Raw genomic sequence first — 25,702 nt, 5'->3', positions numbered from 1 at the left:
CCTCTTGCATAGATGATGAAGTAGACAAGAATCATGCTCTAGATAAGCTCCACTACAGCTAACAAAAGGGAATGGTTTATGTGGAACATGTAAGGATGGAGATAGTGGGCCAAAAGATGAATCCAAATCCAAGCCTACAAGGGCAACATACGAGGAGAGTTATCGAAGTGACACAAGAAGAGTTTAATTTAGGTGTGAATAGCTTAGAATAGCCAAGAGCAGCTTTGCCACATATCCAAGGGCCAGCCCCTATGCCTGCCATGTAGAACACAATCACAAAGTGACGGTGCGATAAGAATGCAATTAAGTAGAGTAGGATGCATGCTTGTGATGTAATAACCAGTGCCCAAGGGAAAGGCCTATAAGAAGCGAGCATTGGGAACATCTAAGTAGCTGCAGACATTTCTGACACTATTAACTAGCCTAAGATTGAAGGGAAGGGGAGCGCCGGAGGGGGGGGGGGGGGGGGGGGGGGGGGGGGGGGGGCTTGTGGGGTCGGATTTCTCTTGTGACAGACTAGAAAACAATGGGCTCGTACTCCTGTGATAAAATCCATTGCTTAACCTGAAGTAGCAAAGTCTGAAGCCACTGGCAGTAGAGACTTGAGTCTCATCTTTGGCTACAATCAAGAGCAGGAACAATATTTGGTTGTCTAGGATATGAATCCTTACAAATAAGGATGTGGGTTTATTTGATCTTCTAGTCTTCTTTAAGAAATGTAGAAGGCTCTTCATGGGCTAGGTAAATCTCAAACTAGAACATTGGCTTAAGGAGTTTAGACCTTGGCTTCTTATGCAATTGCCTGTAGGAATTATGATGTTCTCCATCGACAAAAACAATTCTCAGTAATTTTCGGAATCCTGAAGTCAAAGAGAGAGCACTTTGAATTCACACCTTAGAGGCATTGGACAGAGACAAGCTGCTGGTTCACAGGTTAAGGAGTGGCTAGCTAGAAAAAGCCTCAGTTAGGTTTCTGAGCTTCAAAGAAACAGAGTGACTTTTGACATTTATGGAATTGGTACATTTGCTGACATAAACCAAGTTGAGAGCATAAATCACGGCTCATAGTTTGGTAAACTGCACGAGAGCATGACCTTGTGCAATAGGATGTTCAAAAGACATCCCTCCCAAAAACTGAGCACTGAAAATTTCTCTCATTCCGCATCTACAAACACCACACCTCACTTTCTATCAGCAAACCACCCCACGCACTACTGTGGAAATTTTCTCATAGGGGAACTCTGGTTTTGATGTTAACCTTATCAATTTAAATTTTACAAAGCTGCACGCTCCTTGCGCTGAAGAATTGGTGGATCTATCTCAATGCCCATATTTGAGGCAGTTCCAGCTATTATTCTCATAGCTGATTCAATGGAGGTACAATTCAAGTCTTGAAGTTTTTCAGCTGCTATAGTTCGTACTTGTTCAGCGGTTACTTTTCCAACTTTCTCATTCTGAGGGTTATTTGATCCTTTCTGGGCTCCTGCACACACACAGAAGTAACAACTTTTACACAAAATTTGATTTTTGATGTCAATAGTTAAATGAGTCCTCAACGAATTAGCAAAGAAATGCAGATAAATAGCCATACACACCAGCAGCTTTGAGCAGCAGAATTGATGCAGGGGGTGTCTTCAGCACGAAGGTGAAGCTCTTATCCTGTTTTTCCAACCCACACCCAAAAAACAACAATGCGATATTAAAAAATTTGTAACCTGCACACTGCACTTGGTGCCACATGGACATACAAACCCTAATTATGTGCCTGTTTTGAAACAGTGATGAGTACTACACCCTAGTCCACGGACATGTTAGGCCAATCACCATCAAGATAGGCTTGGGGAAGTCCATGTGTTTCTTTATGCATGAACCCTGCACAGTTTTGTAACCCGCTTGAAATTGAAATGTGTTCAAATGTCTGGCAGCTTATTATACGCCAAGTGCTGGGCACCAATCATCAGGTGAGATAAGTTTGGAGGTAGGATATCCAAGCAGTTACGGGAAACGCTGGAAACGGCTGCATTTGTGGGCTGGTGACGTGCCGGAAACGCGTTTCTGACGGGGAAATGTCTCTTGCACACCGAAAGTGCGCGTTTCTGGCATTTCGGGCTTGTGAGAAACATTTCAGGTGGCAGCATGACACGTGGCCCCAAGCTCCCAAAAAAAAACCCAAATAATCAGAAGGAATTCACCCAAAGTGACTATTGGTGGTAGCATGTGGATATTGTTAGTAAATATGACTCCAAGAGAGGTGGGACAAAAAGATTTTGTTGCCAATATTGTGGTCTAGAAAGAGGTGGCTGTCCAAAGCGGGTTGAAGCCCATTTGCTTGCCGTGCTAGGGTTTGGCATAGGTAAATGCAAAAAGATTGCTCCAGCAGATGCACAAAGAATGGAACGGGAAGCTTCACTTCTTCCCCCTCCACCAAATACTCAGCGCAAGGAGCATACAATAAGTGCTCCAACTCAGCATTCAGCTTGTCATGGAACTCCTATAAGTGCTACATCTCGCCATCCATCCACTTCTTTTCATGGTGCATCGTCTCTTGGGAGTGGTGGAAGCTCATTTGATATGCCAACACATGCTCCTCCCATTTCTACTCTTGTGGGATCTCTTTTAATGTTGCCCGCTCAGCATTCTTCAAAGAGATGGTGGCTGAAATTGCAACATTTGCTGGTGCATACACTCCACCCTCTTATGCTACCTTGAGGGAGAGATTGCTCCTGTGCTATGTGAGATATGGAGTGAGGTTGTTGAGTATGTGGGTCCACAAAATGTGGTTCAATTTGTTTCAGATGGTGAGAGTACCAACAAGGCAACATGGGCCTTATTGGGGAAGAGGTACCCGCACATTAGCAACAGGGGCCTTATTGGGGAAGAGGTACCCGCACATTAAATGGAGCCCATCCGTGGCACATTATCTCAATAACTTGCTTAACACATTGGAAAGTTGCATTGGGTAAAGGCCACCATTGACACGGGCAAAGAGGTTGTTTCTTTCATAATCCGCCACCATTATACTCTTGCATTATATCACAAGTTTGCAAAGAAAGAGTTATTGAAGTACTCCGACACTCACTTCGCATACAATTTCATGATGCTTCGTCGTCTCTTTCATGTGAGACCAGCCCTAAAGTAGATGATGGCATGCCCTAATTGGGAGTCGTGGCCTACTCATAGACAAGCACTTGGGCAGCTTTGCTATGCTACTATTACATAGGATGAGTTTTGGCCTTCTGTAGAGGGGGGGGGGGGGGAGGAGGGGGCTGCGGGGGCGTGACGGCACCGCGCCGGGGGGGAACGGCACGCGGGGGCGCGTGAGGGCACGTCACGCGAGGCCCAGGGGCCGGGGGGGCACGGCTCCGTGGGGGCCGGGAGGGTGTTCGGGCACGGCTCCGTGGGGGCCGGGAGGGTGTTCGAGCACGGCTCCGTGGGGGCCGGGGGGCGTGAGGGCACGGCTCCGGGGGGCGGGCCGAGGGGCGTGAGGGCACGGCTCCGTGGGGGCCGGGAGGGTGTTCGGGCACGGCACCGCGGGCGGGGGCGGGCCGGCACGGCTCGGGGGGGGGGGGGGGGGGGGGGCGGCCGGGGGGTGTTCGGGCACGGCACCGCGGGGGCCCGCGGGGGGGGGGGGGGGGGGAGCATCTTCTCAAGTTATGTTGACCAATTGTTAAAGTTTTGAAGCATGTGGATGGAGATCTTCCTAACATTGGGAAGATTTATGAGGCCATGGATCGGATGGTTGAGAACATCCGTTTGATAGAGACTGATGCAGATAGAAGAAAAGAGTTGGAGGATCTTACAGTGAGTAGCTGGAACCAATATGATTCTCCACTACATACAGCTGCCTATGTGCTTGATCCAAAGTTTCAGCACAAGGAGAGGCAGCAACAGGCAGACGGTGAGGTGGTACGTGGTTGGAATGCCACTTTGCAAAGGTTGGTTGGTACTCGGAACTCCAAAGCAAAGACACAAGGTGAAGAATCAACTTGCAAACTACCGCAACAAAGAGAGAATGTTTGGATGGCGTGACGCACAGCATGACACGTTGAAAGCTGAAATTTAAACCTTTATTTAAATCTATGTCATATGAACCTTTATTTGATGTTTGAATTGTAATTGTGGTTTTTCAAATTTTCATGTTGTAGGTTTCATGTTGGTGTTGTCACTTCATGGGAAGACTATGGTGGAGAAACACCAGAGCTTCAGCACCTAACCATTTGTATTTTGGAGCAGGTGCGCTCTTCATTAGCTTTGGAGCGTTTATGGAGTACCTTTGGTCACATACACTCAAAGAAGAATCGCCTTGGGAGCAGGAAAGCAGATGAGCTCATCTTTGTTAATGCAAACTTATGTTTGCTAACAAAGATGAAGCATGAATACACATGATAAGTACATTGGGTTTCATATATATCGGAGGTGTGCTCTTCATCCGCTTTGGACCGTTTGTCACGACCCTGTGTTTTTCTCTAGACAGTATGCAGGTGTGCATGGGGCCATGGTGGACAGTGTGAATGGCATCAGTTTGAGGCAATAACTTCATGGACAGATTGATACAACTCTAGGGGTCGAAAAGGACTCAAGGTTTTAAAAAAATCCCTATTTCACATCCCCATGTGGGGGGGAGGGGACAGGTTTAAAAAGCCTTAAAAACATTAGAATACCTTTTTTTTTTAAGGGATCGTTGTCAAAATACACAGCGGAGATGATAACCAAATCTGAGACCACAAGAGCAAGTAGAGTGCAGAAAATAGATAGCACAAGAGAAGGAGAGAGATAGGCGTGTAACTCTTCTCTATACACAAGATCCCGAATATGAAAACAAGATACAATGATGTGGGGGCAGTGGGGCCATTTTACATGGCCCCATATATCCAGTCGGCCAGCGGAAAAACAGCCGCCATCCTCACGACTGGGTCTCCTCCAGTCGGCCAGCCAAAAAAAAGGTCCACGACCACCTGAACAGAATAGTCGGCCTGCTCCACATGCACACGAGTGCAGTTGGCCAACTTTTGGGTCATCCTGCCAGCATAGGGCAGCCACCCACACCATGGAAAAAATAGGAAAAAATGGGGAAAAATACAAGGAGTGAGGAAAAATGATAAAACACCTACAAAGGGTGGGCACACCCACAATAGAGGCCCTGGTGTCTGATAAAGACAAGAGATGACTTCTAGCACCCCCTCTCAACTCCTGGCTCTGAAATCAACCCTAGGGAGCTAGAGTGCCACCTAAGCGTAGCCTGAGGTAGAGACTTCGTGAAGAGGTCCGCCGCATTGTCCTCCGTCGAACAATAAAGTAGCAAGATGTCACCAGCCAAGATATTCTCACGTATAAAGTGATACTGTATCTCAATGTGCTTGGTCCGGGCATGGAAGACCGGGTTTCGAGCAATAGCTATACGACTCTGGTTATCACACTGGATGACTGTGGGCTCCTTCTGTGGAAACCCAATCTCGCCTGGCAGCCTCCGCAACCACACAACCTCACAAGCAGCACCACAAGAAGACCAGTACTCTGCCTTTGTCGAAGATAGGGCAATAGTTGGCTGCCTCTTACTGCTCCAAGAAACTGCTCCTGAGGCGAGGGTAAAACTGTAACCTGAAGTAGATCTCCTCGTGTCTAGATCAACTCCCCAATCTGAGTCACTCCAACATTGGAGTCTGACTCCATCCCCTCCTGTGTAAAAGAGTCCTAGATCCTTCGTACTCTGCAGATACCGCAAGATCCGCAATCATGCGTCCCAATGAGACTTCAATGGTGTCTGCATAAAAGAGCTCAACAGCCCCAGGGAGAAGCTCAAGTCCAATCTAGTGTTCAGCAACCAGATCAATGAATCAACCAACTTCACATACTACAAGGCATCCTGGCTCACAAGGATCATTAACAGTTAACTTTGTATTTGGGTCCATCAGCGAAGTAATAGGCTTGCAATTCTCCATCCCAAAAAGAAGTGGAGTAAGCCTAGGTCGGTCATCTCAAACTCCTTTGACAAGGCAGCCTTCGTCACGCCAATATGCTCCACATGACCGCCGGTGAGAATGAGATCATCCACATAAAGGATGATAATCGTAACCATGCCGCATTCCCGAAAGAGATACAGGTTGGGATTTGCAACCAATCTCCGAAAACCAGTCCGAACAAAGAAGGAATCAATCTTCTGATTCCAAGCCCTGGGAGTCTACTTAAGACCATACAAGGCCTTATGTAACCTGTAAACCATCCCTTTTGATCCTGGAACAATAAAGCCTGGAGGCTGCTCAACATACACCTCCTCCTGCAGGTCACCATTAAGGAACGCAGATTTTACATCCATTTGATACACGGGCCACCTCTGAGAAGAAGCAAGGGCTAGAATGGTCCGAATCGTGGTCATCCATGCTGTCGATGCAAAGGTATCCTCGTAGTCGATGCATTGCCGCTGAGCATAACCTTAAGCCATGAGTCTGGCTTTGTGTTTGTCCACCGACCCATCTGACGCATATTTGGTCTTAAAGACCCATTTGACACCAATGACTGACCGTTTCGACGGCCTCGGTACCAACTCCCATGTGTTGTTCTTCTCGATGGCATCAAGTTCCACCTGCATGGCTTTCCTCCAAGTATCCTGTGAAAGGGCCTCCTTAACGGAAGTGGGCTCCTTGTCCCGCATAATACGAGACATCAAAGCATAGTTTACCTAAAGAAGCTCCGTTGTATTGCTTTTGTCGCAGACTCTGTGCGATCTTCGAAGGCCGTCCTCTGTGGTCCACTCAGAGAGTAACTCCGTGACACCTGACTCCCGAAGAGTGTCCATCAACCACCTGGGTCCTCAAACAGATCGTGGAGCCTCCTGCCGTTACGGGGGCTCTACTCCAGCTACGGGCTCAACCTCCTGTACTGACTAAGGTTGATCAACTGGAACAATGGTCTAGGAAAAATCATCATCAGACTCTTCCGGATCTCCAAGAAGTGGCGGCTCCTCAACAGTGGATATTGGAACATGCTCATCAAAGACCACATCACGACTGACAACAATCTCATTCCTCTCTGGATCATACAATCTGCATCCCTTGGAAAGAGAATTATACCCCACAAACATAAGCTTGCGGGATTTGGAGTCAAGCTTTCCCCTCTGCTTCTTCGGAATATGTACATACGCATCACTCCCAAAAACACGGATGTGGGAGACATCAGGTTTCCTACCAAAGTATGCCTCAAACGGAGTCATATTAGGTACTGAAGTCGTTGAAGACCAGTTGAGGGTATGGACAGTCCTTGCCACAGCCCCTCCCCAAAGTGGACGACGAGGAAGATCACGATGCTCCAGCATGGTCCTCGCCATCTCCACCACAGTCCTGTTTTTGCGTTCTACAACTCCATTCTCTGAAGGCGATCCTGTATTGGCCAGTTCCCTCTTGATGCCATGATCTGCACAAAATCTGAGAAATACATTCGAGGAGAGTTCACCCCCTTTGTCAGCCATGAGAGTCTTTACCTGCAATCCAAACTCTTTTTCCACCATCAATCCAAACTCTTTTTCCACCATCACGTGCCAATCCTTGAACCGTGCAAAAGCTTGGTCCTTCTGTGAGAGAAAGTAGACCCACGTGAATCTGGTACACTCATCAACAAGCAGCATGAAATAGAGAGATCCTCCCAATGATGGTGTCTGCTGAGGTCCACACAAGTCAGTGTGAATCAACTCCAATGGTTTTGAAGCCCACCTGGAAGCCTGCTTCGGAAAGGATTCCCTATGCTGCTTACCACGTATGCAAGAATTGCAACGTCCTTGCCTGCTGCCAACATCTGGCAAGCCAACCACCATCTGGTCCCAGAAAGCTCGCCGCATTGCATCCACATTTAAGTGGCCAAAACGAAAGTGCCACAGATCTCTCACCTGAGAACCTGTCAATGAGGAGAGTGCAGAGAGCTTGTAGATACCATTCTCCACACCGCCTTCCCAAACAACTTGGCCAGTCTCACGGTCCCGTAGAGCATCTGAATGCTCCTCAAATTCCACCCGAAAGCCAGTCTTGCATACTTCATGCACTGACAGAAGATGAAAACCAAGAGCAGGGACGTAAAGAACACGGGAGGCATGCTTGCCCCCCTTGCTGTCGGGAATTATCTCCATCTGGCCCTCACTGTGTATCGGAATGGTGGAGTCGCCAATGAAAATGCGACCTGACTGCCGTTTCAAATCCAAAAAGAAGTCACGGGACGGAGTCATGTGCCTGGAAGCACCACTGTCAAGATTCCGTTCCTGGGTATCCTTTGCGGTGAAGCCAACTGCCTCCTCGCTCGAAGACGATGAAGCATCGGAGTCCATCATCTCTAAGTGCATAAATGCAAGAGTCTTTGCAGCTGAGGTTGAAGAATCAGCATTCTTCCCAATCCGCTTAGGACACTTCCTCCAATAGTGGCCTTTCTCGCCAAAATCAGAAGGACCTCTCGGCCTTCATTTTCTCTCGTTCTATGTCAGGCTTCTTCTCAGAAGACTTCTCCGGTGAAGCCTTCCCTTTGCCCTTGTTGTTATTCCGGCCTTTCGGCCGTTGGCCAGTTAAGGCCTCCGAACCTCCGCTGTGAGGAGGGTTCGTGAATCGTTCCTCCTGGTCCAAGACCATGGGCACAGGCTCCTCCCAGGTAATGGTGCTGAGCCTGCCACTAGTAATCAAAGAGGAGTAGAAAGTGGAATACTGAGCAGGCAAGTGGGACAACAAAGTAATGGCCATATCTTCTGATGATATCTCCTTCCCAACCTGGAGGACTTCCTGCGGAAGGGCCTGCAGCTTGTTAATGTGCTCCCGCATCGTCGACAACTTTGCAGGGTTCATAGCCCGCATCTATACTTCCAAGGAAATCCTCTTCATGGACGATACCCAGATATAAAGAGAAGCCAAGTGCTGCCATATGCCTCTGGCCAGCGTCATATGCTTTACGTGATTGATTACTTGGGGTGTGCAGTTGAGGAAGATAAATGACCGAACCCTGGCGTTGACACGATCCCACATCTGTGCATGTGCCTAGCGGTCCTTCCTCGTTGACAGTAACTCCCCTTCCTCTGCTTCCGGCCGTGGAACCCCGATAACAATGAAATCAGAAAGGTCATGTGACTCCAGCACAGACTCCATCATAACCTTCCAAATGCCGTAATTGTTCCCGTCCAACTGATGGTCCACTGGGAACGTGGGGAGAGTTGGGATCTTCGCATGCTTCTCAGCCAACTCTAACAAATCTGCCATCGCGGCGATGTAACTAAAAAGGGTGGGTGGGTGGGAAAAAAAAACTTTAAACCATGGAAAAAATAGGGAAAAATGGGAAAAAAAATACGTGGAGTGAGGAAAACACCTACAAAGGGCGGGCACACCCACAACAGAGGCCCTAGTGTCTGATTAAGACAGGAGATGACTTCTAACAATCGTGGCCCATAAGCTATTATTGGGGACCACGCGTGTGCTTTTTCTGAAGAGGCACTGGCGGGCTGGAGGGAGGCGCTTCCCTATTGGTGAAAAAGCGGAGGGCTACAGCAGAGGAGGGTGTGTGCACTTTCTCTCTCTGGAAAAAGGCTGTGCTGCAGTGCATACAGGGCCGATTGAATTTCTCTCTATGGCGACTGTCAGCCTAGACTGCACGTGGCTGGACTACACATGGGCTGAACAGAGGGTTGATTGAACAACAGGCTGTCGGGCTGTTTGCAGGTGGCGCACAGAGGCTGAACAGCACGTGGGGGCTCTTCCTTACTTGCTACAAGTTGGGCTGCGTGCTGGAGGGCCTCACACGCTTTTGGAGGGGCTGGACTGTGCTCTCTCTCTCTCTCTCTCTCTCTCTCTCTCTCTCTCTCTCTCTCTTGGAAGGAGGCACAGGGCTGTAGGCGGCTGCAGGAAGTGCACAGCCGTGTGGGTTTCTCTCTCTCTCTCCCCTACACACTTGTGGGGCATCAACTTGGCATTTGGTGGTTCCAAACACATGAACACAGACATCATGTCAATGGTGTTCAACGGATGGAACTTTCAGCTTCTCTTTGCTGTGGTTCAGGACTGTTTTGGAAAGGGTTTATGGACTGTTTCATGGCAGTGCATGTGGCTACGAACATGAGCAATTCCGAGGCTGTTTTGACTGTGTATGGGCTGTTTTTGGCTGGCAGCAAATTCAGCTATGTGCTTGGGTTTCCGGCTGCAAGTACAGGTCACTTGAATGTGTTTCTTGGCATGGGAGTAATGCAAGCTCGCATGGCTGCATGCTCATGGAGCAGATTGTTTTCTTCCTGCTGGAAAGGAAGAGAGGGACCTACAGTTATGGGCATCTCTATGTTACCAAATGTTTCATGAGGGAACAAGTAACTAGATGTATGCCGTTGTTGGCACTGTTGTTGAATGGTGTTGTGAATGGTTCTGTATGTACTACGGAAACAGGACAAAGCTTTCAAAGGGAAACAGGCCTAAGGGTTTCATGTGGAAACAGGTCGTAGGTTTCTCGAGGAAACATGTTTATGGTTCTCTAGGAGATAGGTCACATGCAGGCAGTGGGTACAAGAATGGACACATGTTTGGTACAGTCTTGCTGCTAATTGGACAGGGGTTTGGGAATCCATGACTGAGATGGATAGTACCCTTGGAAGGCAGAGAGGGATGGTACAGGTGTGGCGATTGTATGGTATGCTCTGCTGTGATGCGAGTTCTTTTTTGGAAAATAGCTTGGAGTCTTTGTTGTGATGCAAAAGCACTGGATGTGTCAAGGTGTGATGTTGTTCATAGGGTGAGAGGCCATGGATGGTTGTGGCAGCCCTGATCATGGGAGAAAGCTTCTGTATACAAGACTCATGTGAAAGAGTCTTTTGATGTGAACAATGGCTGGACTTGTTTGTGGATGCCGAGTGGACAAGAAGCCATGATGCACGGTCTTTGCAGGCTTCAGCAGTTCTACTGTGACGGCTGAGTTTCAAGCCTTATTGTAATGAAAGTTCTCTTATAATCAATTAAAGAAATACCGCAAGGGACGCCATTGCGTTTTGGGGCCAATCGGTGTCCGTGTACTGTTTGCAAGAGCACTCTAGCTCCCTCTGTTTGTTTTTCTTTTCTTGGTCCTCAAAGGTGTTGAAGTGTTAGGTGTGCGAGTGTTTGTTTCGCACCGCCCTTATAGAGTGAACACACACACTCAAGTACCATATGCTTATGGGATAACTTCCAAAGTGACACATGGCATTCTCTCACACAAAGACTCATAAACTAGTTCCTAGTACACACTAGAACACACTCTTTGACTATGATTTCTCCAACATCCCCCCTCAGAGCAAAGAGTGTGAGACCCAATACGCAAGGAGTAAACCAATCGCCCCTCCACCGCAATACTGCAAAGAGCCATTCCAACTGACCAACACCTCCCGTGTGTCAATGACTACTCAGTCAGCTTGCGACCGGCAGTGAGAACCATCACTCATCATCCCCCTCTTACTCTGAACTGGGTGTCAATACATCATATCAAAGTAAAAACAACACACATTTTTGGGGGACAACCCAGGGCAGAGGACCCTTATTGACTATCACACATCACACTGTTTATTTCATTCATTCTATGCATATTGCAAGGGCAGAGCACCCATACACACACAGAAGAAATCAGAAACAATAATCTTTGTCATCCTCATCGAGGGTGACATGGGCAAAAAGTGCATGATCTTCGGGAAGCTTGTCTAGTGGTTCATCGACAGCAACAAGATTGGCATGGTGTTGTTCTTGTCCTTTCTCCTTCTTCTTGAAGCAATTGGCTTCAATATGACCTTTCCGCTTACAGCATCTATCTGCATATGATGTTCTTGTTGGTTTTCCAGCTACTGGCGGAGATAAGCGCCTCTTCAGTGCTTGAGGTCAAGGATATAGAAGTGGTTTCCTTGTTCCGGCGGTCTTTCTCAATGAGAAGAGCAACCAAGTCATCATATGTAGTAGCTACCAGGCGTAATACTTCAATGGTCTCCTCAAAGCAAGAAATACCTTGCATGCTTTTGATTAGTACTGCGGTCTTTCTCAATGAGAAGAGCAACCAAGTCATCATATGTAGTAGCTGCCAGGCGTAATACTTCAATGGTCTGCTCAAAGCAAGAAATACCTTGCATGCTTTTGATTAGTACTGCCATCTTGTCCTCATCATCTGGAGAACACTTCAAACTTGATAATTGTTGAACAAGAGAATTAAGTTTGGAGAGATGATCACTTAGCTCTTCATTGTCTTGCATTTTCAGCTCATAAAACTTTAATTTCAAAAAAACTTCGGAATTCGTGACCTTGTTACCAAAGATGCTCTCCAATCGATGCCAGATCTCCTTAGCCGTGGATGTAAAGTGGACATGATGAATGAGAGAGTCCGCCAAGCAGAGACCAATGAGGGCAATGGCTTTTGCATTTTGTTGCTTCCAAATTTTCCTTCGTGGCGGCTGATCAAGTGCATCAAATGTGTCGTTCTCAACAACTTCCCAGACTCCTTCACGCATAAGTAGCAGCTGCATCTTGGTTTGCCATGTGGGAAAGCCTTCCCCCTTGAACTTATCCATGAACAATAGTACTAGAAGATAGCGAAGTCATGACTCAAATCTAAACTGAAAACTTTAGCTCAAAAAACTTGAAGGTGCAGCAGAGGGGTAGGAAGCTTTTAGCTTCATGTGAAAGCCCCCCTATTTGTGGTGAAGTGTGAAGCCAAAGAAATGAGAGGAAATAATAACCTTATCCCAAACATATGGAAGGCCAAAGAAATGAGAGGAAATAATAGATGCCAAGATCTGCGATGGAGAATACTGTTGGACGCCAAGATCTGCGCTGCCATGGACAATGACTCCAAAACCTCTGCCGCCTTCTACAGCGCCAATCTCTGGCACTGCGCTGCTATGGACAATGACTACAAACCCTCTGCCGCCTTCTACAGCGCCAATCTCTGGCACCACTCTACCACCTTCTACAACGCCAATCTCTCCCCTGTAAAGTCTGGCTGTTGCATGCCTCCGGCCATCTGTGGCTTCACCATTGCAGGGCCCACTACTTGGAACAGCCCCAGCAATCCTTATGCGGAATCGGACTGCTCGAACTGGAGCAATGCTAAGTCACAGCTAATGGCGTGATCAGTTGAGGACTTCATGCAACCGTGTGTTAGCTGTGCTTCACACGCGTTCAGCAGAAGCTGTGAGCTTAGCAAAAGCTGTTGCCTGATTGATTGCCTCTTGCTGGAAATTCATGAGTGAACCTTAAAACCTTGGTTAGACTAAACCCTAGAAAATGGCTAGATTGTACCTCACACCAACTAATTGGAGATGGACAACCAAGGGAGGAAGACCAACTTCCATTTGTGGGTCGGCCTTCACCCCCAAGGGTTGCCCATGGAGAAGCATGGCTCTGATACCATGTTGAAGCAGGAGAGCAAGCTAACTCTAGGTGCAGAAAGGAAAGATGGCAAACATAATGAAATGAAAATGAAAGGAAATGAAAGCAATGAACAAGTACTTACATGTAGACCAAGATAGCTTGAGTTGATTGATTTGACACAAAAGAAAGTACATCACTCTTATAGAGTGAGCACACACACTCAAGTACCAAAGGAAAATCAATGCTTTAAGTGCTTTGAGGCGGGACATAGCAAGGCAATATGTCCTAAGCTGGGCACAGGAGGGAGTTCCAGTGATGCCAAAAAAGATAGAAAATCCTCGAGGCAGATTCATACTATCCAGTAAAGATTCATGCTATCCAACGATTACCTCCTAGTTCCGCAGAGTTCAGATAGGTCACAGTTTATCATACGGTTAGTGCCCATGCTTGCTACAGCCTCCGTGACACAGTCTATGAGGCAGCCATCATTCGGACCACATGATTTGGTTTGATTATAAGGACAGGGTAGGTCGCCATGGAGTCACCGTCATGATTGACGATGGTGCCACACACTTCCTTGACTACACATTGGCCAAGAAGTTGCAATTACCTGAGACTAAAAGTGACCATAAGTCAAAGGTCTCGTTAGCTAATGGTCACGATAGTTCTGTTCAGAACACCGTGGTCTTAGGGGTGTCACTAGCTATGCAGGACTATGAGACTTCATTAGACTTTCAAGTCATGCATTTGGCTATAGACGATATTTATCTAGTCATGGAGTAGTTATATAAACTGGGTCTTATGCTACATCGTAGCTACGAGTATAATACCCTAGAGATCATGCATGAGAGGAGATTAGTGAGACTACAGGGTGAGCGTCAAGTTCCAGCTGCACCTCTTATTTCGTCCCTATAGTTATGTCGTGCCATCGACGCCGACGATATTCTTGAGGTATATTTTTACGCTCTTTTACATAATTTTGTTTTCGTAGATGAAACATACGTTGATAATGTTGTTTCCGTAAATGAAACAAGTATTGAAGTTAATGTTTCGATAGTTGAAACTGGTTTAAGTAATGAAAACTTAAACAGCCTTGGAAGAGACCTATGTTCATTAAACATTGTTTTGTCATCTTGTGAACAAAACCTGAAAGCCAAGGCCGAAACTAAATCAATAAAAACTAACAAGTACAAATCTACGTTGAGTTCTTTATTACGAGATTTTAGGAATGTTTTTCTCGATGATTTGTCAGATGGTGCTCCACCATCTAGGGATATTGACCAAAGCATTGAGGTGCTCCCTGGTTCGAAACCTGTAAACAAGCCTGCTTACAAAATTAGCCACTCCGAAGCTCAAGAGGTGGAACGGCAATCAACCGAGTACATGAAGAAAGGGTTCAGAAGACCAAGCTCTCACCATGGACATCACCCATAAGAAATTAGAAATTTCTTATAGGCTTGTTGGGGTTTTCCCGACAGTATGTCAAGGGCTACCTGAAGGTCGCAGTCCCCTTCACGGATCAGTTAAGGACAAAGGACGACAAAACTATTCGTTAGGAGGATCCCCATTACAGGAGTTTTGAAAACTAAAGGTGGCCATAGCTAAGGCAACTATTTTGAGTATTGTGGATCCCAATGAACCATTTGTATTGGAGACATACGCGAGTGGAGAGGCCATAGGAACGGTTTTAATGCAAAGGGGACGTCCTATTGTATTTGAAAGCAAAAGGCTTGACCGCGCCCAGCGTAACTACTCGACCTATGACCGACACTAGCGCTCTAAAAAAGTGGCGACATTATTTGTATGGCACTACTATTGAGGTCCGGATAGACCATGAAAGTCTATCCTAAGCTTTCAAATAGGTATTATGGGCCATTCCAGATTTTACAGAAGATAAATGAAGTGGCTTATAGATTGGTATTACCCGATCATTGGAAAATACATAATGCCTTTCATGACAGCTTGTTGAGGCCTTATGTGGGACCACCTTCTTTAGAACCAGTTTTGGAAAATCCACCAGAGATGGATGAGCTCGAGGAGGTATTGCAACCTGAGCAGATGGTTTTTCACAAGGAGCGTAAGCATGTGGGAGGCAAGCTTGTACGTAGACGAGGATTATTTTCAGGATTATCCGAAACATTTGACGACCTATCTGAAACCTTTTCAATTGTGGTCAACTGCTGAGAAGCTAGAGGGGAATGTCACAAAAATCCTTGTTGCTTCTGTTTTATACAGAACATGTGTGGCAGATGAAGCTTGACATGACAGTACATGTATGGCTTGTGGAGCCATGTTAGAAGTCATCTCCTGTCTATACATATACACCAGGGCCTCTGTTGTGGGTGTGCTCGCCCGTATTAGGTGTTTTCTCATTTTTCCCCACTCTCCATATTTTTTCCCTATTTTTCCATGGTATGGGTGGCTACCCTACGATGGCAAGATGACCCAGTAGCTGGCCGACAACACCAATATGCACGTGTTCATTTCTAGGAGCTGGCTGACTGGATTACACAGGTCGTGGACCTCTCTAGTGCTCGCCGACTGGATGACACCAGTCGTAAGGCAGTCGGCAACTTTTGCACATGCCGACTGGGTACTTGGGGCCATATAAAATGGCCCCATGGCCCCCATTCCATTGTATCAGTTATTCGGGATTCTTTTGTGTATATAGAGCAGAGTTACACGCCTCTCTCTCTCCTTCTCCATTGCTGTCTATTTTCTGCAGTGCACTTGCTCTTGTGTTCTCAGATTTTGTCATCATCTCCACTGCATATTCTGACATGGTATTAGAGCCCTAGGCTCTTGATAGATCTTGGGAATTTTGTGAGCAAGAGGGGGACTGTTGTGTTGCTGATTGGTGGACTGTTTTGGACTATTCCCTCCTGTTTGAGCCCATAAAGACTCTTTTTCAGCTTACATACAAGCTTCTCCTTTCCATTCACTGCATAACCCTCTGGCTGTTGCATATATATCTCCTCATGGAGATCACCGTGAAGAAAAGCAGTCTTCACATCCATCTAAATCAAATCCAGATCATCATGAGCAACCAAAGCTAATACAGCTCTAAGTGTGATCATTTTGACCACTGGAGAGAAGATCTCATCAAAGTCCACACCATATTCCTGCTTGAAGCCCTTAGCCACTAACCTGGCTTTGTATCTTGGCTTTGCATCAAGTGCAACTTTGAGCCTGTAAACCCACTTGCATGGCAAAACCTTCTTGCCTGTAGGCAAATGCACCGGATCCCATGTTCCATTTTTGTGCAGAGAATCCATCTCTGACTTCATAGCACGCTCCCACACTCAGGGAGCATCAAGTAGTCAACCCCTGGAACAAACCTGTCAGGGGGTCTGGAGGGTCTTGTGGACCTCCTTACCCAATGACCATCATTTGCAGGTTGCTGTCCAGCCTGCATATCACCTATTGGTGGCTCCTGTTCCATGCCATAAGGTTGAAAGATCATGCCCGGTATCTCCTCTAACTGTGGGATATCCATAGGGATATCTTCTGCCATCTCTGGCTGTCCATTTGGACCATTTTCAGCACCATTTAAGGGCTGGTTTTGTTGCTGTAATGGCTGATTTACAGCCCTTGGTTGTTGTCCATGATGTCCATCATCATCAAAGATGACTCTGCCACGCTCCTGTTGCCTTGCAGGCTCCTTATACATGCATGTTTCATCAAAAATGACATCATTGCTGCGTATAATTCTTTTATTCACTGGATCCCAAAGTCTATACCCCATTTCACCTCTGTCACCATATCCTAGGAATATGCATTAGTGAGACTTAGGATCAAGTTTGGTGCGTATTTCCCTGCGTATGTGCACGTACGCAACGCAACCAAACACTCTCAAGTGCTTGTAGGACGGAGGCTTCCCTGTCCATACTTCCTCTGGCACTTTCCCACCAAGCCTCGTGTTAGGTGACCTGTTTATAAGATGAACGGCTGTCATAACAGCTTCAGCCCAAAAACCATGAGGTAACGCAGCATGTGACAACATAGAACGGACCTTCTCCTGAATGGTCCTGTTCATCCTCTCTGCTGTCCCGTTTTGTGGAGGATCATAAGGAGTAGAGAGCTCCCTCTTGATGCCTTTAGCATCACAAAAGTCCTGAAACTGTTTGGACATATACTCTCCACCATTGTCGGAACGCAAAGCCTTCAGTGTTTTGCCAGTTTGATTCTCAACATGAGCAACAAACTTCTCAAACACTGAGAATGTATCACTCTTCAAACGAAGAGGATAAACCCACACCTTGCGTGTGGCATCATCAATAAAAGACACAAAATATTTTGCCCCTCCCAAAGAAAGCTGAGGCATCTCACATACATCTGTATGCACAAGCTCTAACTGAGCATCTTTCTGTCCAAGAGCTTTCTTGTGGGGGCACTGGAGTTGCCTGCCATATATACAATGCTCACAAAACTGAAAACTTGAGAACTTTAGAGAAGGCAAGTAACCAAAACGAGACAATTGCTCCATTCCTTTGACACTCATGTGTCCCAACCGGCTATGCCACATAGAGATTTCCGGCAGCTCGGTTGCATTTACATTAGCATGGTGACAAACACCAGCATGCATGAAGTAAAGAGTGTCCACCTTAGAGCCTCTGGCAACAACCAGTGAGCTCTTACTAATCTTCCACTTTCCACTACCAAATGTGGTAACATAACCAGCATCATCAAGCTGTCCAATAGAAAACAGGTTCTTCTTGATCTCAGGCACATGCCTAACATCATGGAGCATAAGCTGTGAGCCATCTGAAAACACAAGCCTCACATCACCTCTGCCAAGAATCTGGCATGCATGGTTGTCACCCAAATAAACTACTCCTTCATTGCCAGCAGTATACCTGACAAACAAGTCTCTGCAACCTGTGACATGAAAGGAGGCACCTGAATCAATGATCCATGAGTGCATACCATGACCATCTCCTGCATGGAGTGAATGGGCATCAAGTGAAGACATGAATAGGACTTCATCCTCACTGTCACCTGCATGTGACACATTGACTTCTTCAATCTTGACTCCACTTTTGCCCTTTGGCTTTGCATCTTTGGCTTCATCTTTGTCTTTGTCTTTTCCTTTGTCCTTTTCCTTTTGATCAGTCTTCCATTTGTAGCATTGCTTTTTGAAATGTCCCTTCTTGCCACAATAATGGCATTCCAAGTCCTTTTTGGAGCGGGACTTGCTCCTTCCACGTTCTTGGCTTTTACCCCTTTGCTCGGATCTCCCACATGCATTCATTGCATTGGACTTTCCAACAGAGTTGTTCTTCCTCTTTATCTCCTCTTGAAGGAGAGCACCCTCCACATCTGCATATGACAGCATAGCATTTGAATTGCTAGTGGCTGTCCTGAATGTGTCCCAACTCTCTGGCAAAGTGCATAAGAGAAAGGTGGCTTTGAACTCATCGTCCATTGCCAACTTTTGATTGATGACCTGGCTAACAACACCATTAAACTCATTTAGATGGGCTGTCATAGACGCCCCTTCCTTCATTTGAAGACCTATGAGTTTCTTCAACCAATACACTTTGCTTGAGGCACTTTGCTGGGCATACAAGTCCTGCAATCTTTGCCACATTCCCCGAGCTGTCTTCTCTTCGCGTATGCTGAAAAGTAAAGAGTCTGACACAGACAACATGATGGTGGATCTTGCCAACTCATCCATATCTTCCCATTCTTCAGCAGTAAGAGAAGCAAGCATTACACCCCTTTCTTTGATGGGCTTGTGCTGCTTCTTCTGGAGCAACACATTATAGCACTGGGTTTGCCAAATGTCATAATTATGTGAGCCTTCAAGCTTCTTGATGTGAAGCAATGAAGAGCTCTCACCTGTGGTTGCCACAGTCAATGCCTGACTCCCTGCAAGATGTGCAAACACTGCACCAAAGCACACAAAGTGCTCACAGCTGTTCTCCCAAAGTTTATCTCCCACTGCGGAAGCACGAATGCAACTCTCCTCCCACTGAATGTGATAAAATCACCAAAATCTGGTTGCTGCAGATTTATAGCAGCACCTTACATGTGCTTTGTTCCCATTCCAAAATATTGTACAATAGTACTAAGTGCTCACCAATGATGTACCAAATCTGTACCGGCAAGTACAGCAGCTGAAAATGAGCCTTTTCCTCACTCAAATCAATGTACAGCCATGCCAAAACTTGTACAAAGTTGTACCAAATCTGTACCAGCAAGTACAATAGCAATAAATGCTCTCTTGGCTGTCCAAATGAGTGAAAATCAGACCTTGACAATCCCCACCACTGCATACAACAGTCCCGGACAGAAATTGGGAAAAAAAGCCCTTTGACTGCAAGTGGATTTCTGAGGGTTCAAGGCATAAAAGTCTTCCCTGCTGCTTTGCCAAGCTCAACAAGCACAAAATCTTGAAAGGCCCCTTGATTCAAGATCAATTTCTGATCATGAATGGTACATTAATGCACATGAAGACATCCAGAGTCTTCACAATGCTTCCCCCTGGCCACATATACATCCAATACATAAAAGGCCCTTGATTTACTGGCACATTGAGTGCTTGACAGGCATCAACACATTGCCCAAAGCATCAAATGCTAGTGCCTGCATGCAAATCAACCCAATTGGCACAAAAGCCCTTTGATTTGAACTCCAATTTCCTGCAATTTAGCCCCGAATGTGAGATTGCTCACATCATACAGCATGTATGAATGCCCAATGGCACAATTACATCAAAAGCCCCAAATGTTAACACCCAATTTCCTGCCAATTGACCCGGAATGTGACCAATGTCACCCAATGTTGCCAATTGTGCTCAAATCTGAGCCATTAGGACCTGTACCTGCTCAATTGATGATAATGGACATGCAAATCCCAAAATTTAAGCAAATACCTCTGAAATTTCTGATTTCTGTTACAGGAAGGGGAGGGGACGTCGTATTTGCTGACTCGTGTGCTGATGCTGCTGCTGTTGTGCAGGTGGGCGGTAGCTGAGGAGCTCTGCAGCGATCACGCCATGGCGGCCTCATCAGCGGCGTCGGGTTTCTTGCAGGGCTCATGCGTGCTCCAGGTGGAGCGCGGGTGACCTGCCGCAAGGAGGGCATCCACCCCAAGTTCTACGGACAGGCGGAGGTTTTCTGTAACGGGGAGCTGGTGATGACGATAGACGGAACTGCAGGCTGGTTGCGGCAGGGATGAAACCGCAGGCTGGCGGCGAGACGGGGATGGAACTGCAAGCTGGCGGAGCTTTGCTCTAGGCGCCTCACCTGCTGCAAGCACTGCCCCAGCGAGTCGGGCGGCAATGGTTGTCTCCCCACTAACTCCGTCGATGTTGGAGGCCGGACCGGGCGAAAGCTGAGTCAGGAGGCAGTGGATAAAGGTCGATAGATGGACGGATTGACGGACAAATTGCAACGACGGACGGGCTGGAGGACGGAACCTGGTTGCCGGAGACTAAACCTCCAAAGGGCTGCAGCCGAGCTCTGATACCAGTTGAAGGAAGAGCTAAAGAAGGCTCAGCTGAAACAGTTAGGGTTTCATGTGGGAGACACACACAGAGAAGAAGGGAGAGAGAGAGAGAGAGACATGTGGGGATAAGTCAACTCACAAAGTATGAGTGTGTGACTCCCCTATCACACATGTATATTTGCTCTAGTGCACATAGTGCACTTAGTACATTAAAAGTACTAAGTGTACTATGTACTATAAAACTTATGGGCTTGTACACACTATAAGGGTGGGCATAATGCCTTTACCCCAACAGTGGTGCTGCTTGCGAACTGGTGAAGTTGCAGAGGTTACTTGGCAGGATTGGGTTTCCACTGGTGGAATCCTTGGTCATCCAGAGGCACTTTGTTCATGAAAATATCGTTGCTGATGACATCTTGCTAGAGTTCTATTCGACAGAAGACAGTGCGGTGGACCTCTTCACGAAGTCGCTATCTCTGGCGTTGCTCCGGCAGCACTCTAGCTCCCTGGGGTTGGTTCCACAACCAGGAGCTGAGAGGGGGCGTTAGAAGTCATCTCCTGTCTATACATATACACCAGGGCCTTTGTTGTGGGTATGCCCGCCCGTATTAGGTGTTTTCTCATTTTTCCCCACTCTCCATATTTTTTTCCCATTTTTTCCTATTTTTCCATGGTATGGGTGGCTACCCTATGATAGCAGCATAACCCAGTGCTGGCCGGCTGCACAAATATGCATGTGTTCATTTTTGGGAGCTGGCCGACTGGATTACACGGGTCATGGACCTCTCTAGTGCTGGCCAACTGGATGACACCAGTCATGAGGCTGTCGACAGCTTTTGCACGGGCCGATTGGGTACTTGGGGTTGGTCCCATGACCCCCATTCCATTGTATCAGTTATTCGGGATATTTTGTGTATATAGAGCAGAGTTACACGCCTCTCTCTCTCCTTCTCTACTGCTATCTATTTTCCACAGTGCACTTGCTCTTGTGTTCTCAGATTCTGTCATGATCTCCGCTACATATTCTGACAGCCTAACATGGTATGTTTTTCCCGGGACAAGCTATCCTATAGGGTGTTTCACCTGTACTTATGTTTTGGGAAGATTCCGGAAGGATTTTGCATCCCTGAACACTTTCCCTGATTGATACAACTCAGCAGATGGGTGTTTCTTCCAATCTAGTTGCACTCGTGTATGTGCATGACCTTAATTTTATATTTGGATGACTTTTTTTGTTTGCCTGGACAATGCTTGAGATTTCTACCCATGTTGTCCATGGGGCCGAGGACGCCTGGGCACCCTGTGGACGTGCATGTGCACACTATTTTGGACTAACACGTGGCCTACATGTGTTTTACGGGTGGTAAGTGCTCTTAAAAACCCAATTTACAGCTTTATATGTTCACATGCTAATATTTATTGATGCACGTCCACATTCACTTATAAGTGACCGGGCAAACTTATAAGTTGTACACACTGGACAAGACTATTTTAATACACGTGGCGGACAAAGCACAGGCACTGGACATATTTTGGGCTGTTTGCTTGTAGGCGCCTCCCTCTAGACCTAAAAAGCACACGATTGGATATTTCTAGCAGAGAAGCTCTATTACTGGAGATGAAGTGGAGATAGGGCTGGTCGTATGCTTTCCAAGTGGCTGGTGGGAGTTGGTCAACCTGTTTCGGAGAGCTAAAACTGCTGGCTGTCGAGATCAAAACCCTCCTGTGTGCTGGTCGACTAAATCTGAGCTTTCCCCTTGTGCTGGCCGGCTGCTTTCAGGCACCAAAAAGCTGCTGGTCGACTTCGCCTGGAGAAGCCAAAGGGCTGGTCAACTGGAGGACTGTTCCCTATGTGCTGGCCGACTCCTTCTGGCATGAAGTGATTACAGGCCGACTCCTACTGGAAGCTAGGAGGGCTGGTCGACTGCTGGTACAGCCCCTTGAAGCTGGTCGATTTGCTCTGTGGGCTTGGTAGAGTTGGAAATAACCTTACAGGGCTGTACCGGGCTGATGAGGGAATGTTGTGGGCTGTCCATGGCTGTCCTACATGTGCTTTAAGCCAGGAAAGCTCTCCTGTTCTGCAAAGGAACATCAAATTCAGTATATGTTTTGGTACTGTTTTCATCTTGTAGTGGAAGAATCAGGTGCTAGCCAATGGAGAATCCCTGGACACCTGCAAAGTTGTATCTGAAGCAGACTCCTTTTCTGTAATCTAACCATAAAAGGGGGGTCAGCCCATCTTCTGGCCCCTAGTGTGGTGTACTGTGCAAAGCTGTATTCTTTTCTCTCTTCTTTGGCATGTATATGTGTTTGATTAGTATTCATGATAGATAAGATTTCCATGTTAGAGTTGCCCATCCGTTACACGGGTGGATCAAAGTACTAATCCTACCATTTGTTGGGTTTTATGCTGTGTATGCACCCAAGGGAGTGCTAGTGATCATCAGTAGGTTACTGGGGCACTTTTTACTTCAGTTAGTGGAGGTTTTTTCCCCCAGTTTAGCTTAGTTTCACTTATAAAGGTTTATAAGTGATTTGGTCCACCTGGCACTATTTATGACCGGACCATGTGAACACACTATTAGGTCACATCTTTTATGTGGCTATTGTACTTCATTTTATCATTATCAATACATGAGCAAACATGTTCCTCTCTCTCACTCTCACGGTTTCTGTTAGTGTGCCGTCCAAAACCCTAACCCTAACAGCCATTTCCTACATTTTGGTATCAGAGCTGGTTCGCCATCAGCTGCCCGTACAAGTTCGCCTGCCCTGTCTGTACAAGCCCTCACCATCAGTTCGCCTCCCCGTACAGCTACAGCTCGCCATCAGCTGTTCCGTACCCTGCAGCTGTCCGTACAGCTCGCCGTCAGCTGCACGTACAGGCCCTCGCCGACAGCTGTTCCGTACACTGCTTCGTACACTGCTCCGTACAGTAGTCTGCTCCGTACACTGGTCGACCAGCCTGCTCCGTACAGCAGACAGCAGGCGACCAGCACCTGCTGCGTATACCTGCAGAGCAGACCAGCACCTGTCTGTCCTTGTAGCACTTGCTGAAACAGAGTCAGGATGCAAGGTTAAGACTCTCCGTTCTGACCGAGGCTAAAAATGATGTGTTTGAAGGCCTACTACCTATGGAGTTTCATTCCACAGTTGGTGATCCAACCCATGAGGGTGCAGGACAGCCAGCTAATCATGAAAGTGGTGCAGAAATTCAGCAGGAGATTGAGCCAGATTCCAGAAGTTGAGCCACATATGGGACAACAGGCTCCACAGGTCAGACATATACCTAGATGGTATTTGAGGACATTACAGGACAGCCATCTAGAGACTCCTCTTGTTGCTGGCCGTACTCGTAGGGAGACACGGACCAATGAGCATGCACACATCATGGATTTAAATATGGTTATGGCAGCTAGTTTACAGGATGATGATGAGCCTGATTCATTTGTGGATGCACGAGACAATGTGCATTGGAACAAAGCCATGCAGGATGAGATTGATTCTATTAAAAAGAATCAAACATGGGATTTGGTTGATCTGCCCAAAGGCAAGAAAGCCATTGGTACTAAGTGGGTCTATAAGTTGAAAAGACATGCAGATGGATCCATTGACAGGTACAAAGCCCGTGTAGTTGCAAAGGGCTATGCACAGAAGAAGGGCATGGGCATTGATTATGAGGAGACATTTGCTCATACATCCCGTATGTCGACACTTAGGAGTGTCATTGCATTGGCTGCACATCGTGGTTGGGTTGTTCATCAGTTGGACATCAAGACTGCTTTCCTACATGGGGACCTCGAGGAGGAAGTTCATGTACGTCAGCCCATAGGTTTTGCAGAACATGGTCATGAAGGGAAAGTATGCAGGCTGAAAAAGGCCTTGTATGGTTTGAAACAAGCTCCACGAGCTTGGTATGCAAAGATAGATGCTTTCCTGCTCACTCAAGGCTTTGTGAACAGTCCATCAGAAGCCACTTTGTATGTAAAGAAAGAAGAGAAAGATCTGCTGGTCATCAGTCTTTATGTAGATGATCTTTTGCTCATGGGATCAAATGATGACCAAATTGCAGCTTTTAAAGAGATACTGCAACAGACAATTGAGATTCACTATCACTTTGTTCAGGAGAGACTCCAGGCAGGTGATATCAGTCTGATTTACTGCCCTACAGATCAGAATGTGGCAGACATCTTCACCAAGGCACTACCACGTCAAATTCGAAGCATTTCGCACTGCTTTGAATTTGTTTCCTTTTGGTGGATGATGTACAGTGATCACGTATCACTCCAGGGAGGTTTGTTGGGTTTTATGCTATGTATGCACCCAAGGGAGTGCTAGTGATCATCAGTAGGTTACTGGGACACTTTTTACTTCAATTAGTGGAGGTTTTTCCTCCCAGTTTAGCTTAGTTTCACTTATAAAGGTTTATAAGTGATTTGGTCCACTTGGCACTATTTATGACCGGACCATGTGAACACACTATTAGGTCACATCTTTTATGTGGCTATTGTAGTTCATTTTATCATTATCAATACATGAGCAAACGTGTTCCTCTCTCTCACTCTCACGTTTCCTATTAGTGTGCCTTCCAAAACCCTAACCCTAACAGCCATTTCCTACACCATTGGGTGGTGAGCTTATCTACTCTCCTTTTATTTGGTTTTCTATAATCTTGTTTTGGACTGTGTTTAGGAGATCTTGGTTAGACAAGCCTTGGAGACCTCTTACAAGAGACAAGTGCTTTTCCACTATTGTTTGTTTTGTGTTTAGCAAGTATGTATTTTGTTTTGTGTTTAGCAAATATGTATTTTGGATAAGTGCTTACCCTTGTATGTATATACGAGGAGAAGGGTGAATTGTTTACCTCGAGTTGTTTCAAGGAAACATTACCAATGGTTGAAAAGACTTGTATCTATAGTATACAT

General features: G+C 46.6%; 1 protein-coding gene across 2 annotated transcripts in view; it reads right to left on the bottom strand.

The window, feature by feature from the left end:
• Positions 1-979: 979 nt before the first annotated feature.
• Positions 980-25,702, bottom strand: part of PRPL11 (plastid ribosomal protein l11) — a 30,462-nt gene continuing 5,739 nt past the window's right edge. For both annotated transcript variants that reach the window (XM_086788225.1, XM_086788226.1), the window contains 2 exons: positions 1,596-1,659; positions 980-1,483 (listed from right to left, as the gene is read on the bottom strand). In XM_086788225.1, the coding sequence (XP_086644351.1) occupies positions 1,275-1,483; positions 1,596-1,659 (273 nt within the window). In that variant the 3' untranslated portion in view covers positions 980-1,274. The remainder of the gene's footprint in view (positions 1,484-1,595; positions 1,660-25,702) is intronic.

This window comes from Cibotium barometz, chromosome 52, assembly GCF_041138505.1.
Source record: "Cibotium barometz isolate CiBa-2024 chromosome 52, ASM4113850v1, whole genome shotgun sequence".
Lineage (NCBI taxonomy): Eukaryota > Viridiplantae > Streptophyta > Polypodiopsida > Cyatheales > Cibotiaceae > Cibotium > Cibotium barometz.
The sequence above is the reverse complement of the archived record's forward strand: the minus strand, read 5'-3'. Positions and strand labels throughout refer to the sequence as shown.